The 14,629-nt window shown below is 28.9% G+C and overlaps 1 protein-coding gene across 1 annotated transcript; it reads left to right on the top strand.

Annotated features, from left to right (window-relative positions):
• The first annotated feature begins 11,722 nt into the window (after positions 1 to 11,722).
• Positions 11,723 to 14,233, top strand: LOC133318766 (piggyBac transposable element-derived protein 2-like). Its single transcript, XM_061520969.1, has one exon. It carries the CDS (start codon positions 12,929 to 12,931, stop codon positions 14,213 to 14,215), a length of 1,287 nt encoding a protein of 428 aa, XP_061376953.1. The 5' UTR covers positions 11,723 to 12,928; the 3' UTR covers positions 14,216 to 14,233.
• Positions 14,234 to 14,629: the final 396 nt, after the last annotated feature.

Below are 14,629 nucleotides of genomic sequence, written 5' to 3'. Positions count from 1 at the left end.
GTTAAATACATTGAGTGTTGAGACCCAGGTTATCATTTTTCTGTTTAAAATAAAGTTGATTTCAATTTTAAGATCATTTACCGATTCATTTTTTACTAAAATTTAATTTTAAAGTGAGTTGGAGCTAGGTTCGAATTAAATTTCTTTTAAAGGATTTTCAATTTCAGTTATTGAATCTGAATATACTTTAAGGCATTTATTTCGGTTATAAGACTTTATTAAAAAAATAATTTAATTAAAAACCATTAACTAATCGTAGGTTAACTGTAAATTTGTATATAATATATATGTGTATATAGTGTTAGTTATAATTATTTATAATAATTTAAATTGTGATATACTTGATAATTCTAAGCTTAACGTTATTTATATTCTGATATTTATAGGAAATTCTTATGATGGTTAAACTAGCGCCATCTGTATATTTGTTATAATAGTGTAAATTAATGTTAATAATGTTTCTGTACCGTAATTTAAATGTCCAAATACTTAACAATTGGTTTTATAATTTATAATGAGAGCTTTTGCATGTTTTACGTAATGTTCAGTGTTTTATTATTTAATGGAAACTCTTATGAGGGAAACTAGCGCCCTCTGTATGATATTGTAACTTACCCTAATCTAAAAATGTTACCTTTGAATATTATAAATAATATGTAAGTGCTAGACTTGGGGATTCTGTTACGAGTTGTGGAGCAATAAACATCTAAGTGGAAGTACTGCCTAATTTATTTCTAACAATATATAATAAAACATACATACATACACAATAAAAAATTGGCACTTTTGTTCAGACGCTTGTTTATTAACTTCTGTAGCATAACAAAACTGGGCAGTTCTGGATATATTTCATACATACGGATCGAATTGATAACCTCCTTTTTTTGAAGTCGGTTAAAAATATATCAAATTTTTTTCAAACAGGTGGCAACAACTCAATGAGTTCAGCTCGAACAAAGACCGAATACATTTAATTTATTGGTTCTCAAACATCATTTTTATTAGATCGCCTCTTATGTTATTAAAAGCTCATTGTACTAATTAACATATAAAATAATAATTAAAGCAAGATAAACACAAAAACCATCCATTATTTAATAGCATAATTCGCCAATTTTTTTTCAAAATCGACATAAAAAACATTTTGTTTCAATTAATTGACTAATGTTTAAAAAGCTTTGAGGGAATAAAAAATATAAATATAATATAATACTTTGAACATATTTTAATGAAAAATTTCTCTACTTTTGTAGAAGAAAATTCCCTGAAGTTTAAATAGTTGAATAGGAGGCCGTCATGCAAAGGTCTTTTAAACAAAGGCCTTTGAATTAAGATGAATAAAGATTCTTTTTATAGATCTGCTAGAACTCCCACAGTTTCACTTGGAAATAATATTAAAGTGTTACACTGATGATGTTTCTTAATGTTTTATGCCCTTGTTTTAATCAGATTCATTTATCTTCCATTTGATATGATATACAGTAGTGGAATATATCAGTAATAAATAGTGTTAAGCGCTTCTATGGAACCGCCGTGCCGTAGATTTCTTTCTGAACCGTAGTTGAAAATGTTTTAGAAATTGCTTCTTTTATCTATTTGAAAAATAAAAGAAAACAGATAGTAAACAAGAATATTCATATGATAATATATAAGATCACACACACTTTAGACCTCATGTATAAACTCGTATAATTACTTTAGCTTACAAAAACAACATGATATTATTTTAAAAATTATAGTCTAAAATAGAAATTATAAATCGGAGTTAAGTTTCGGAACTTGTTATAAAATTTTAGAAATAGCTAATTTAAAGATCTTATATAAGTAATCAAGAACTTTGTTGAAGTAATATTGCTTCAAGACCATGATAATAAACGTAGTTTAACAATTCGTAAGTTTCGATTGGAAGTTAAGTATTTAAATGAAAGCAAGGCAAAAATGTTGTTAATGTTTTGTGTTTAGAGATTTAATAAACATAATTACCGTTAGTAAGCCTTAAAATCGACACGCTCACTGTAATTATGAAGTTCGAAGAAAAAGGATATGCTTAGCCTCAAAATCTTTTAACGCCATGTAAACAGCTCACCTTGAAATTTGTGTCTTGAAAAAGATTTTTTGTATGCAGTAGTAATTTTACTAGAAATCGACCTGTGTATATGCTTGATGGAATTCATGATATTGTGCTGTAAACTAGTCTTGGTAACATAAAGGAATATTGCATAATTATATTCAATGTTTTTGTAGTATGTGGTTTTTATTAAATTTTTTTTTTTATACTCTGTAAATATATCTTTGTTTCACTTCAAACAAGTCCTGTAATCAAATTTTTATATGATATGTATTTATAAAAGGGTAACCTATTTATTTAATTTTCATTCAAGTTTATATTCCTTTATTGATTTCAAGGCTTTTTGGATATTTAAATGACAAGAAGCCTATTCGCTTAATTTAATTTCAATTGGTAAGTTAACCTCATGCTGCCGTACGGTTTTGCTCGTCATTTTAATTTCTGACGTTAACCGATATAAAACATGCCCATAATTCCGTCCGCTCAACGAGCAAATAAAAAAAGGTTGAATGAAGATTGAATTGGAACCTCAGGCTCCGTTTGTATTGAAAAGTGATATTTTATAAACGTATCTTCTTTTAATGTCGTCTTTTAATTCCCCCTTAATAGACTTTTCACTTTAAACAGATCATAATTTACTGAAGACATTTTAGGGAGATGCTTTCATTTCCTTCCCTTTTTGACAACCACTTCAATCAGTTACTTTTTTATAATTCTATTTGAGGTACTTTTTAAACTTTTCCTTGTAGTGTTACGAACTTTTTTAGAAAGAAACCTTTAAAATTAACACTATATAGTAGTATAATGTTATTTTGTTAGTCCTAGCAAACTCTTATAATTACGTACCGACCGGCTTTCTTAAATAATCGCTTTGATTCTCAGTTGAAATACGAAAATGCTTTATAAGAAAGTAAAGTCAGTTTAAAACATTTTTATGTATTTATAAATATATCAAACCACTTAAAACAACTGATCCCACTGTCAATGAATCTAGGGTTGTCACATTGATATATCGATACTGTTTTTTATGAAAAGGTATTTTGTAGCTATGTAATCATTCTACATTCTGTGATTTTTTCGGTTTTCGTCGTCTATTGGCTTCCAAAGTTATAAAAAGATCACTGATATAAATATCGAGTCAGCTTCATGTAAGAGATGTATTAGTTTGGTTTAGATAATTGTGACCTTACTTTGATGTAATCATCACTTTTAAATCCCATGTTGTTACAAAGATTTTGAGTACGTTTTAATAATACATTGAAAATTATTTAATATTTTATGACCACATAAATGGACATCAAATTGCTTCGTTTTTCCGTAATACAAGTAATACTTGCTATTGTAACATTCTATCCATTAGTATTTTTCTTTAAAATTAATAATTATTTCTATAAAGCGAAATTTGAAATCTCGAATATTAAACAAAAATTTTACTTTAATATAAAATAAATTACATTTAGGATATCAGTTAATGAATAAAAACTTAATTCAATATTATTTTAATAATTAAATAAATAAATATCTTGTAAAGTATTTTTTTATAAATGTTAAATAAATAAGAGAAGTCTTAACTTCTTAATTTTATTAAAATCCAAGTAAACAAAGAAGAATTATCCAGGATTTGAAAATGAATTGATTAAAATTCATGCTTATAAGTTATTTATTTAAAAATATGTGCTTAACCCTTTAAAAATCTAGGAGGACAAATTATAATTACTTAATGTTGACTGTTTTCGTATACCCATGTAAATAAGTATATATTTTGTCACACTCACACAAAGACGTTTAAATTCTATTTTTTAGTATAAAATTTATAGTTATAGAACAACTAATTTGTTCTAGAATAACATTTAATAATAATAAAGATAATTTTCTTTAATAATTTATCAAATATATTGAGCTATTATTTTGTCTATTTTGCTCTTCTAATATTGTTAGGTTTGCTACGCCCTGACCTGATTAATTATATAACACATCATTTTATTATACAGAATTTGTCATAAAGAATAACATTATAAATAGATAATTGTCATTCAACTATTAAATAAAAGCTTTAGTTTACATAATTAATGTGGAAAATTAATTTAAAGTCACCATATAAATTAAATGACAAAAATTTTAAAGTTTTAATAAAACAATTTATAAATAAATAGTAACGCTGGTGATTTATGTGCAGGATAAAAAAAAAAAATACTTACGTCCGATGTCGTTTGCCACAATAATAAAGTGCAGTAAATGACCGGCTCAAAATATATGCATCGGGCAGCCGTTGCTTGCTTTAAACTGACGCATTCATTGGCTTAATAAACGTTTGGTATAATTTACAGTTCTACATCGGAACTAATTTAGTTATAGAGTTAAAGAGTCCGGAAAAACTCAACAACTCAACACTGTTTTAATATATGACTCATAATAAATATTTAATCTGACTGATTGATTGTTTAATTGATATCATTGTTAAAATAACATGACATTTAATTTTACATTTAAAATATTTACCTTGGATTGAGTTATGTAAATAAACATATCACTTGATATTGATATCGAAAATGACAGTATTTATTTCTCTCTTGTTTTTTTAGAGTAAAAAATATGTTTACTTTTTTTCATATTTTTTTATACAATTTCTATAATATGCTATAAAACTATAGAAATAGTAGATAGTCTTTCAAAATGTTTACTATGCTGAAATACAGCACACATACTGTTGTAGGATTGTAGAAAATTTATGATGTTTTGTCGAAATAAGGTAACCCGGATACACATCAAACAAAACATGCGGAATTTATTCATCATTTTACATACTTTATCAATTGGTTCTGAAGAATGCGCTGACGATTTTTTTTTAAACATAATAATATTTCGATTAAGATGAAATTCAAAAATATAGTTCGCTATCTCTCCTTTCAATTCTAATATGACTTACAGTAACTAATAGATTTTTCTGAATCTTGTCTTTTGCAGCTGATCAGTTTTATGCGAAACAACCAAGTTAGAGGGCTCACTTCGTAGCAACTATCGTAGGATTATGATCTGCTGAACAAATGTTAACTAAATTCACCTTTCTTGCTCATGGTAGCTGGAGCGAGCATATTCCATCTATAACGTGTCTTAGTTAACATGCCTATATTGTTGTGAATTTTACAAGCCACATTTGTGACTAACCACAGTATGTAACAAACAACAAATTATTTTTTTATGATCATAACTGTATCTTGGATTGTGTAAAATATTAGAAGTATTCGCATATCAAATTAATTAAATATAATAATTAAATAGATTAAAAAACACACTTACAGAGGAGCGTATCTATATAGTTAAGTCGGTTCAGTGAACTATTTAGGGAGTCAACATAGAATGATAACATAGAATTCTTAGGCCAACATTCTAAAGAAGTACACAATACTTTCCATGTTGGCCGTCTTTTAAAAAAAAAAAAAAGCTGAGTTAATGATGCAAAATCAAAAATTACACTGTTGTAGATGTATAGGTTCCGCTATTGAGACACCATTTAGAAATCTTGTGGGCAAAAGTACAACAGGAAATAAGTGAGTCTTTTGGGGGTGGAGAAACACACCCTCAAAGATTAACATTCTTACGTAACTGTAAAGCAACATAGCAATTGGCGTATAACACAAAGATATTGACACAACTTTATGTCCTTTCATTTTATATTAATATTATTATTGTGTATGCTAATAGCATAATTAATTTTTTCAACACTAAGTTTCACAGATAACAACTTTAAACAACACTATCACAATTTTTTCAAAATCAAATATTGTGATCAATAATTATACAATAGCCAGCTTACAGTTTTATGCTGACTGGCTGTTATAAAGTGTAAGGTAGAGCCAAGTGTTGGCATTAATCGTTCAGTGCTCCTCTACTGATAATATGTATTTATTTAACAAATCAAATTAATCAAAAATATAGTAAATCAAATTAAAGCAATCGTTATTTAAGCAATTTTTAAATAAACTTTCAGTTCCATACTGATATATATTTTCGATGGCAAACAAAATTAAGTGAATTGTGTAACCGAAACAAAAGTAATCAAATATCCTTGTCTCATGGCAGACCAAAGTTCGCCGCAGAAAGCTTTGTATCTGTTAATTAAATTCATAGAAGTATCAAACGCTCTAAGCTAAAACAATATTCTTATACACTTTGACCTAAAATAAATTAGTTTTTCGTACACTTTTAAATAATCATTATAACTTTTTTATCTATTATTTGAATTATTTAAAAGACAATAAAATCTTGTTATCGATATTTATCTAAATCACATAAAAAAATCGTATTTGCGTAATTTATATTATTTTATAACAGTTTGAGGAAATTTTTGATCATGTTACTAGAGACCAAAAATTATAGTAGTAGTAATATTAAGTTAATAAAATAAAATATACATAAATCTGATATGTACAACTTGAATGTCTCTTAAATTTTTGATCTTCAATCACTATTAAAGTTCGTTAGATTTATCAGGTATATATAGAGTGTGAGTGTCCATACAGTGACAGAGCTAAACATTTTCCTATTTGTGTGATGAATAATATAATTAATATGTTAGCTATTCGACTTGCTCTTTACAGTTTTTATTGTCTGATCGTGTGTAAGATTGTTTATATTTAAATGGAACATTTAAAATATGTCTTAATTATCGGCAAAAAATATAAAAATAATCTTAATAAAAGCATTTAAAGTAATACACGCAAGAAGATCAATATGATCCAAAACCAACTAACGCGGCATTATCAGGACCAAGCATTGAATTTCTTAATTAATTTGATCGCTTTGATTAAATAAAATTTATCAAATCTCAAAATATAAGAACAATTATTACTTAATTATTCCGTGTATTGGATCCTAAAATTATAACAAAATAAGATTCTAATTTTAAAAATTAAAAAAAAATAATCTATGTAACGCAATAAATATATTTCTATCTTTTAGGATTATACTTACATAGTATCTTTTACCCAAAACATTGACGGATGGGAGAAGCGTGACGTAAAAAATCTACGAAGTTAATCCATTCATTCATTCGTCCAAACATTCAAATCCATTTAAATGAATGTTAAAATCAATCCATTGCACTTAACGTCCAGACCGAATGAATTAACGTTCATATTGGCCTTAGCTTTTCAAACTTCCAGAATTATTATAGTGGCCCGTCTATGATACGTAAGGGTTATATAAACTTTTTATTTGTCAATGTTCGCTATTAATAAATTTCTTTGAAAAATATTATTCTTTTATAGACAGATCATTTTTTTTTTATTTAGGAAAATTAACCTTTATTTGTCATTTTTCTCATTTTTTTTTTTGGCATTATGCCATGTTACCATTTTTTTAAAGAACACATTTACTGCCTGCTAGTTACTCTTGACTCCAATTAAAACTTTGAATTGTAAATAACGAACTTCGGAACAAATAAAATGAACATATACAGTCCAACTTTGGAATATTATATAAATATCTGCCTTATTTATACATTAACAGAAAATAGTCTATTGAAAGATGCCTATCATTGAACCGATATAGTTAAATGTAAAGTTAGCGAGGTCCAGTGATCGTTGTCTTCATCAGCCTGCTTCTGATAAGTCTATTAATGTATGAAAGACGATCGTCCAAAAGAATACTCAGATGCTTTCAGCATTACAAGTCTCCAAAAGTGTATTGAGTGATGACTGCTCACATTACGATCGCTAATTGATTATTCATGTATTATACACTTAACTTTACAATAATTTTATTGCTATTATTATTTCTACAACATCATGGGTCGTATAAAAAACGATAATACATACAGAATCGCGCACATCGTAGTATAAACGGCTCGGTAGTCAAGCAAAGCTTAGAAATGACACACGTCACGTGATCATGGCAGCAGATTAAAATGGAATAATAATTACGCGAACCTGTAGGAAATGGAAAAAGAATTGCAACTGGATAACAAACATACGACACTTGACACGTTAAAGTTTTTTAACATTTACTACAAACACATTATAACAACAATTATAACTACATGTACTGTATACGTCACAGGACTGATAATTGTATCGCAATAGACTACGACAGACATATCGACATAATTGATTGAGCACAACATCGCGCTATGCTCTGTTACAACCCAATCAGTCCTATCAGTTAGCAGAAATCAATTATACAGGTATCCATTTGGGATACTGAGCGGCACTGCATGTTAAAATGCATTTATTAAGACTTGTTATAAACGGAGAAATGTTTATATATTTTAATATATTTCAAAATATAGAGTAATTGTATAAAAATAAATCACCATAGCTATAATGTCACTGCTAGTCGTATTCTAAGGTACAATACTGTGTGCCGCCTGACACGTATGTAACTCATACATTCTGTTGTCGACCACCTCTACGGTCACAAGATTCAATTGTTCGGTTCAGCTTGTTCCTAACGCATGAAATGTACGTGTCCTAAGATGAATCCGACAATAACTATATAAATAAAAATATTATTTTAATACTACACGTTTTTCTTCTTCGACAAAACTCGATTAGAACAGAACGGAACATATGCGGGACATGAAAGAAAATTAGTTAAGAATAATGTGAGTTAATAATGCTGCCATTATGATATTATTATTTTTAAGTATATTCATTGTTTTAAATCGAATATTTTTTATATAATTTTATCGTATCAATCATGAAAAAATATTTTTTATGTAACTATGAGAATTACAGACTCTGTAGGTTGATTTTTTTCCAATAGGAAGAATGGTTACTGTCTTTAAAATAAAGAATTTTAACCACACGTGTATTTTTTTGTTTCTTAATTGACTCGAATACCCTGTCACAGCCATGTAATAAAATTATCTAACATCACATGCAACTGAATGATGAGATGAAAATTAAATGATTTTATAAAAAGTTTTATTCAAATGTATAAAGATTTTACACCGCTTTATCAACTGTTCTATTCTGTTCTGTTCTATTCGTTTAGGAAATTTTAATTGACACTAACATTACAGAAGTTAGATATAATTGGTAGTCGGCAGAGTAATTGACTGTTAGTTACATTATATAGTTCAGAACTGTATAAATATCGATAAATTAAAAAAATAATAGTAATCAAAATGCATACATAAAAGATATTAAAGACTTACGAATAACAGAAGCCCTTGCACGTTATTTAATATACTAAATCTTACTTTGTAATTTCGAGCAAAAAAAAAACACATTCTCGAAATTGATTCTTAATAACCACTTAAACTGAAATATCGAAATGTAAAAAATATATTACTCTTATTTGAAAGGAAAAGAGTTTTTCAACAGCGAATGAATCGAAAGAGTAGTTACATTTTAGGGAAACCGGCACCTGGGTTAGATTCATTGAAAAAAAAAACAAGAAAAAAAAATTCAAAATACGTGAGACAGTCCTCATCTGGTGTTGTTCCAGAATACATAGCAGAATTGTACTTTTTCTTGTTGCAACAAATGAAATCTCCCACTCTTATGAAGACAATAGCTACATGTATTTTATATTTATGATCAAAGATATGCTTAAATCTCATTAACTTAATTTGTACATACATTATGTTATTGTTATTCAACTTAACTCTGTATTAGTACAAAGATCAATTCTAAATATATAAACTGCAGTATTTTTTCATCTGAAAAATATATAGGTAATTCCTTTATGTTCTTGAAAATATAATGCAAGTTGTTTATACTTATTTATATTTTTAAAACTTTACCGTATTACAAACGAATGGTAAGGTAACTTAGTAAAAATATTCAAGTAAATGAACCTGATGACACTCGTATCTCTTTTGAGTTATTCTTCTTACAATACTTCATTTAAAATTATATTGAATAAGATTTAATTCGTACCCTTTTTTAATGTACAAACCAAATCGGTGGTACAAAGATTAACTCGACTCAAAGGTGATATTTAAGTTTAGGAAGACTGTGTTGCTTTTAAGAAAATCTATTTTTAGAATTTGTTTCATTTAAAAGATTAGTCGTGAATGTCAAGAGCAAGCTAGGTGTTTTACTTTTTGCTTCTATATCACTGGCAGTTGAACTTAAATCCGGTAATACATTGAATATATCTGTTTTATATTAAACTGTTTTAAACACCATTTACGATACCTTTGTTTCTATGACTTGTTTCTATAATGACTATATAAACCTTTGTTTCTATTATGACTTCAAAATGTTAGTTTTAGTTATTGCTAAAAATAAAATAAATGTTTATTTATATTTGAATGATTTTAATTTAGTCACAGTGATATATAATTGACTAATCTATTACATTACGGTTGTGTTTAAAAAAGTTATTATTATATAAGGATATATATTTTTAAGTATCTGTTTATATTTTAAAATTATTCTATTCTAAATCTTCCAAGAGACACCGAAGTGGAGCGAATAAATTAGTTTTACAAACAAATCTGCTTACCAAAGGCAAAGTAGGTAATTTTGAGCAGAAAATATTCACTCCAAATTTCAAATTTCTTGGTTCAGAAAATTTTCGGCTTAGTTTTGTCAGTTACTCAGTGAAATCATTTCTTACTGCTATGAATAAATTTAGTATTCCCGGAAGATTACACAGTCCATTACGCTATTTTTTTTTTTGTAAGCCCAAGGGTAATAATAGCTAGTGACGCTCTCATTCTTACTAAATAGTTACACACACTCATGACAGTATGATGAATTTATGACTAATGGAAAATTTTCTATTTTTATCACTAAATGTATTAAGGAACAACGTAGTGAATTTGTTTTACAAAAAAAAAAGAGTCTGGAATTGCTTTTAGACAAATTTTTCGTAGTCCAGAGAGTGGGTATATGTATATTCACATGACGAGCGGTAATTTGAAGATCCTTATGAGAATGAGAAGACCTTGGTGAAATAATGTGTTGGAAAATGATACACAAAACAATCTAATTCATTACTCCCTGAGAAAACGATGATATTGCTACGTAACAGAAGAAGAAACGATGTTTTTAGGACAAAAACAAAAAAAATATAATGTAAAATATTTTACATACTTTTATAATATTACAAAACAAAATGACAACCGCCTCGCATGAAAACGAATCAAATTAAAATATCATACATTGGACATATCATTTTTACTCTCTACTGTTCCAGAACATTTTAATTCTGTTTTTAAAGTTTTATTGGGAGTTCCAGGATATGTTGTCGAATGTAATTATATATATATATATATATGCATGGCATTACGTGATCCATTTTCTGAAAAAAAATGGAGCATGAAAAAGGCACTGTATCCAGTGTCGTATTGTTTTTATGTTTTTTCTTATATAAATATCAGATCAGATTAAATAAAAGCCTTTATTATTTTTTGGCAGGAATGTAACAGTTTCAATAACGTTATCCCGACGTATGTATATTCGGCCATTTTTTTATGTACAAGAAGAATTAACAGTGAAATTGTTAGCAATTAAAATTTAAGAAAACAATAATCATTAATAATGTATGCAGAAATATTCATGAAATTATAATTGAGAAAATATTAATACGACATCTCATTAACACTAATTAATGTCAATTCTCTGTAATGCAGAACTAAGAAACGTATTTTGTAACCTTACCCGGTGTCTACGTCGCTTTAACCCTTAACTTGGTAAGGTACATTAGACTGTACATACATTTCAAAAAAAATTTACTGGTTAAATAATAATACTTTTTTGTTTTGTTTTTATTAAAAATATTACTAAATAATTTAGAATTAGTAGAAAAATATTTTCGTTGTTGCAACACTGAACAACACATGTCAAATTCAAAATGGCTTCGAAACAACAAAGTGTTGGCGGGACCCGGGTAAGTTTTTGCGTTATAAATTACTTTTTAGCTCAAAAACTAATAAAAAATGGTGTGTTATTTGATCTAAAAACTATGTATTACTCAAAAAGTGGTTTTATGCGTTACTGTGTCAATTTTTATGGCCGATTTTGGTTGAAACAAATGTATGTACACTGCACTGCACGTTGCCAATAACGCACTAAAATACTAAAAATGAACTATGGTAACCACGCTGTACATTGCTAAGTTTACACAGTTTTTGTTTTTCAACGAATCGGCAGTTTTTGTTTATTTATTTTTTTACCTTCTCATAAAAACTGTCTGCTTTGAACTTTTTTTTTTCTTTTTCCGCCTGCAGAACTTACAACTAACTCGCGCCCATAAGATCTTGGCTTTGGTACCCGCTCAAAACGCATGCTCTGACGATAGTTCCACATCTGATGAGGAAGCAAATGCTTATATACCGCCTTCACCAGATACCTCTGATCCACCTTCAATAGCATCATCACTAGAAGCCCTTAATTTGCTTGATACTTCAACTGACTCCAAAAACGAACAGCATGATATACCCATTACTTTACCACTCACACCAACATTTGATGAAGTTTTTCCATCGCCGAATACAAGTAACTACAATGTTATACCCACATTGAACTCCATCCAATCTTTGCCATCTCCTTCTGTTGAACTATCATCTCCCCAGCCTAGCACCAGCGGACAGCAGTTACTACTTACCAGGTCCAAGCGTAAAAAGACAACAAAGACTGTAGTGACCAAAAAAGTAAAGGTTCAGAAATTCGCCCTAAATTATCAATGGTTAAAAGCAGTATTTCGTCACAATGTATCTCTTGAAGAAAACTTATACAATCTCCATCAAACACAAATAGAGACAGTACTGGATTATTTTTATTTCTTTTTTCTCCTGACTTAATTACTGACATTGTTTATAATACAAATTTATATGCAGTTGAACAACTAGGTCGATCTATTCAGCTGACAGAAGATGAGATTAAAAGCTTCCTGGCCATTCAAATCATGATGGGTATAGTACAGATGCCAGCTTATACTGACTATTGGGCAAGAAAAACAAGATACCCTCTCATTGCTGATCTTATGCCTCTCAAAAAGTATCAACAAATACGTCGATATATTCATTTTGTTGATAATACTTTGCAAGATTCAGACCGTTATTTCAAGATTCGCCCCCTAATGGAGAAAATACGCAAAAATTTTCTGAAAATTGAAGAAGAAGGAAAATATTCCATTGACGAGATGATGATACCTTATAAAGGTCGTAAAGCAGGTAAACGAAAGCAGTACATAAAAATGAAACCTAAGAAATGGGGGTTTAAGAATTTTGTCCGTGCGGGTGTTTCGGGTATCATCTACGATTTTATTCTGTATGGTGGCGACGATACCTTTCGTGGACTGACTTTTTCAGAGAAAGAAGCTACAATTGGTTTAGGAGGTATGGTAGTGCTTGCATTGTGTCAAACTATAAAGAAAAAGCCGGCCATTGTGTATGCTGATAACTTTTTTATGTCGCCTGAACTAACATATATTCTGCGGGAAGAATACGGGATCCTTAGTCTAGGAACAATAAGGACTAATCGTCTCAGAGGCTGTCAAGAGTTATTGCCAACTGACAAACAATTAAAAAAGAAGAAACGCGGTTCTAGCGCCCAGGTGGTTTGCAATAAGAATAAGTTGGCAGTCGTAAAGTGGAACGACAATAAAGTGGTTACACTTATTAGCACCTACATAGACTCGTACCCCTTAGAAACAATCAAACGATACGATAAGGATGAGAAAAAGAAAGTAGATGTAGAATGTCCTCAAGTGGTCAAACATTACAACAAACATATGGGAGGGGTCGATTTAGCAGATATGTTGATATCGTTATATAGAACTCCCTTCAAAAGTCACCGTTGGTACTTGGGAATATTTTCACAACTTGTTGATATGTGTATAAATAACGCTTGGCTCCTACATAGAAGAGATGGGAAGAAGACTTCATTGAAAGATTTCAGATTTGAATTGTTTGATGGGTTGTCTAAGTCTATTAGAATAGGAACAAACCAAAACGTTACAGACGATATAGGCGAGAATCTGAAAATCCATAAACCAGTCTCAGTCCGACCAACTGATAGCGTCAGATTTGATAACACAGGTCATCTTCCAGAAGCAGGTAATGAAACAATGCGTTGCAAATATTGTAAGAGTGGAAGAACATCTGTCTACTGTATAAAATGTAACGTACATTTGTGTTTTGTTGTGGGAAAAATAAAACGTAATTGCTTTCGTAATTTTCACCTAAAATAATAAAGAATAATTTAAATATTTCCTCCTTTTTTTGAAATAAATTTATAATAACCTGAATAATGTAATTCATTATGTCCTTGGTAGTGTACACCAAAATGTACAAACAATTTATTTATAATATTTCTGTAAAATTGGCAGTGTACATTGTGATGTACTTAAGTTTTCTCGAAACCTAGGATACCTAGATTTTTATTTTTATTTTTCTCAAGTTGTCCATTCATAAATTAAACAAAATTTATCAATAATTACCTTTTTTTTCATATTTTTAGGTCTTGCCAAGTAAAGGGTTAAAGGGCCTCTCTTTATTGTAAATTGGCACCATAATATACTCTTGAAACAACATTAGCATAGGAAGTCTTCACGACACCCAAGGAGATCTTTGTAGTTATTTGTTATTTGTTGAAATTTGCTAAA

Source organism: Danaus plexippus, chromosome 7, assembly GCF_018135715.1.
Source record: "Danaus plexippus chromosome 7, MEX_DaPlex, whole genome shotgun sequence".
In the NCBI taxonomy this organism is placed as follows: Eukaryota; Metazoa; Arthropoda; class Insecta; order Lepidoptera; family Nymphalidae; genus Danaus; species Danaus plexippus.
The sequence above is the reverse complement of the archived record's forward strand: the minus strand, read 5'-3'. Positions and strand labels throughout refer to the sequence as shown.

What these genes read in the sequence shown, in the direction of transcription:
- LOC133318766 (XM_061520969.1), top strand. Translation starts at nt 12,929, where the DNA reads ATGATGGGTATAGTACAGATGCCAGCTTATACTGACTATTGGGCAAGA.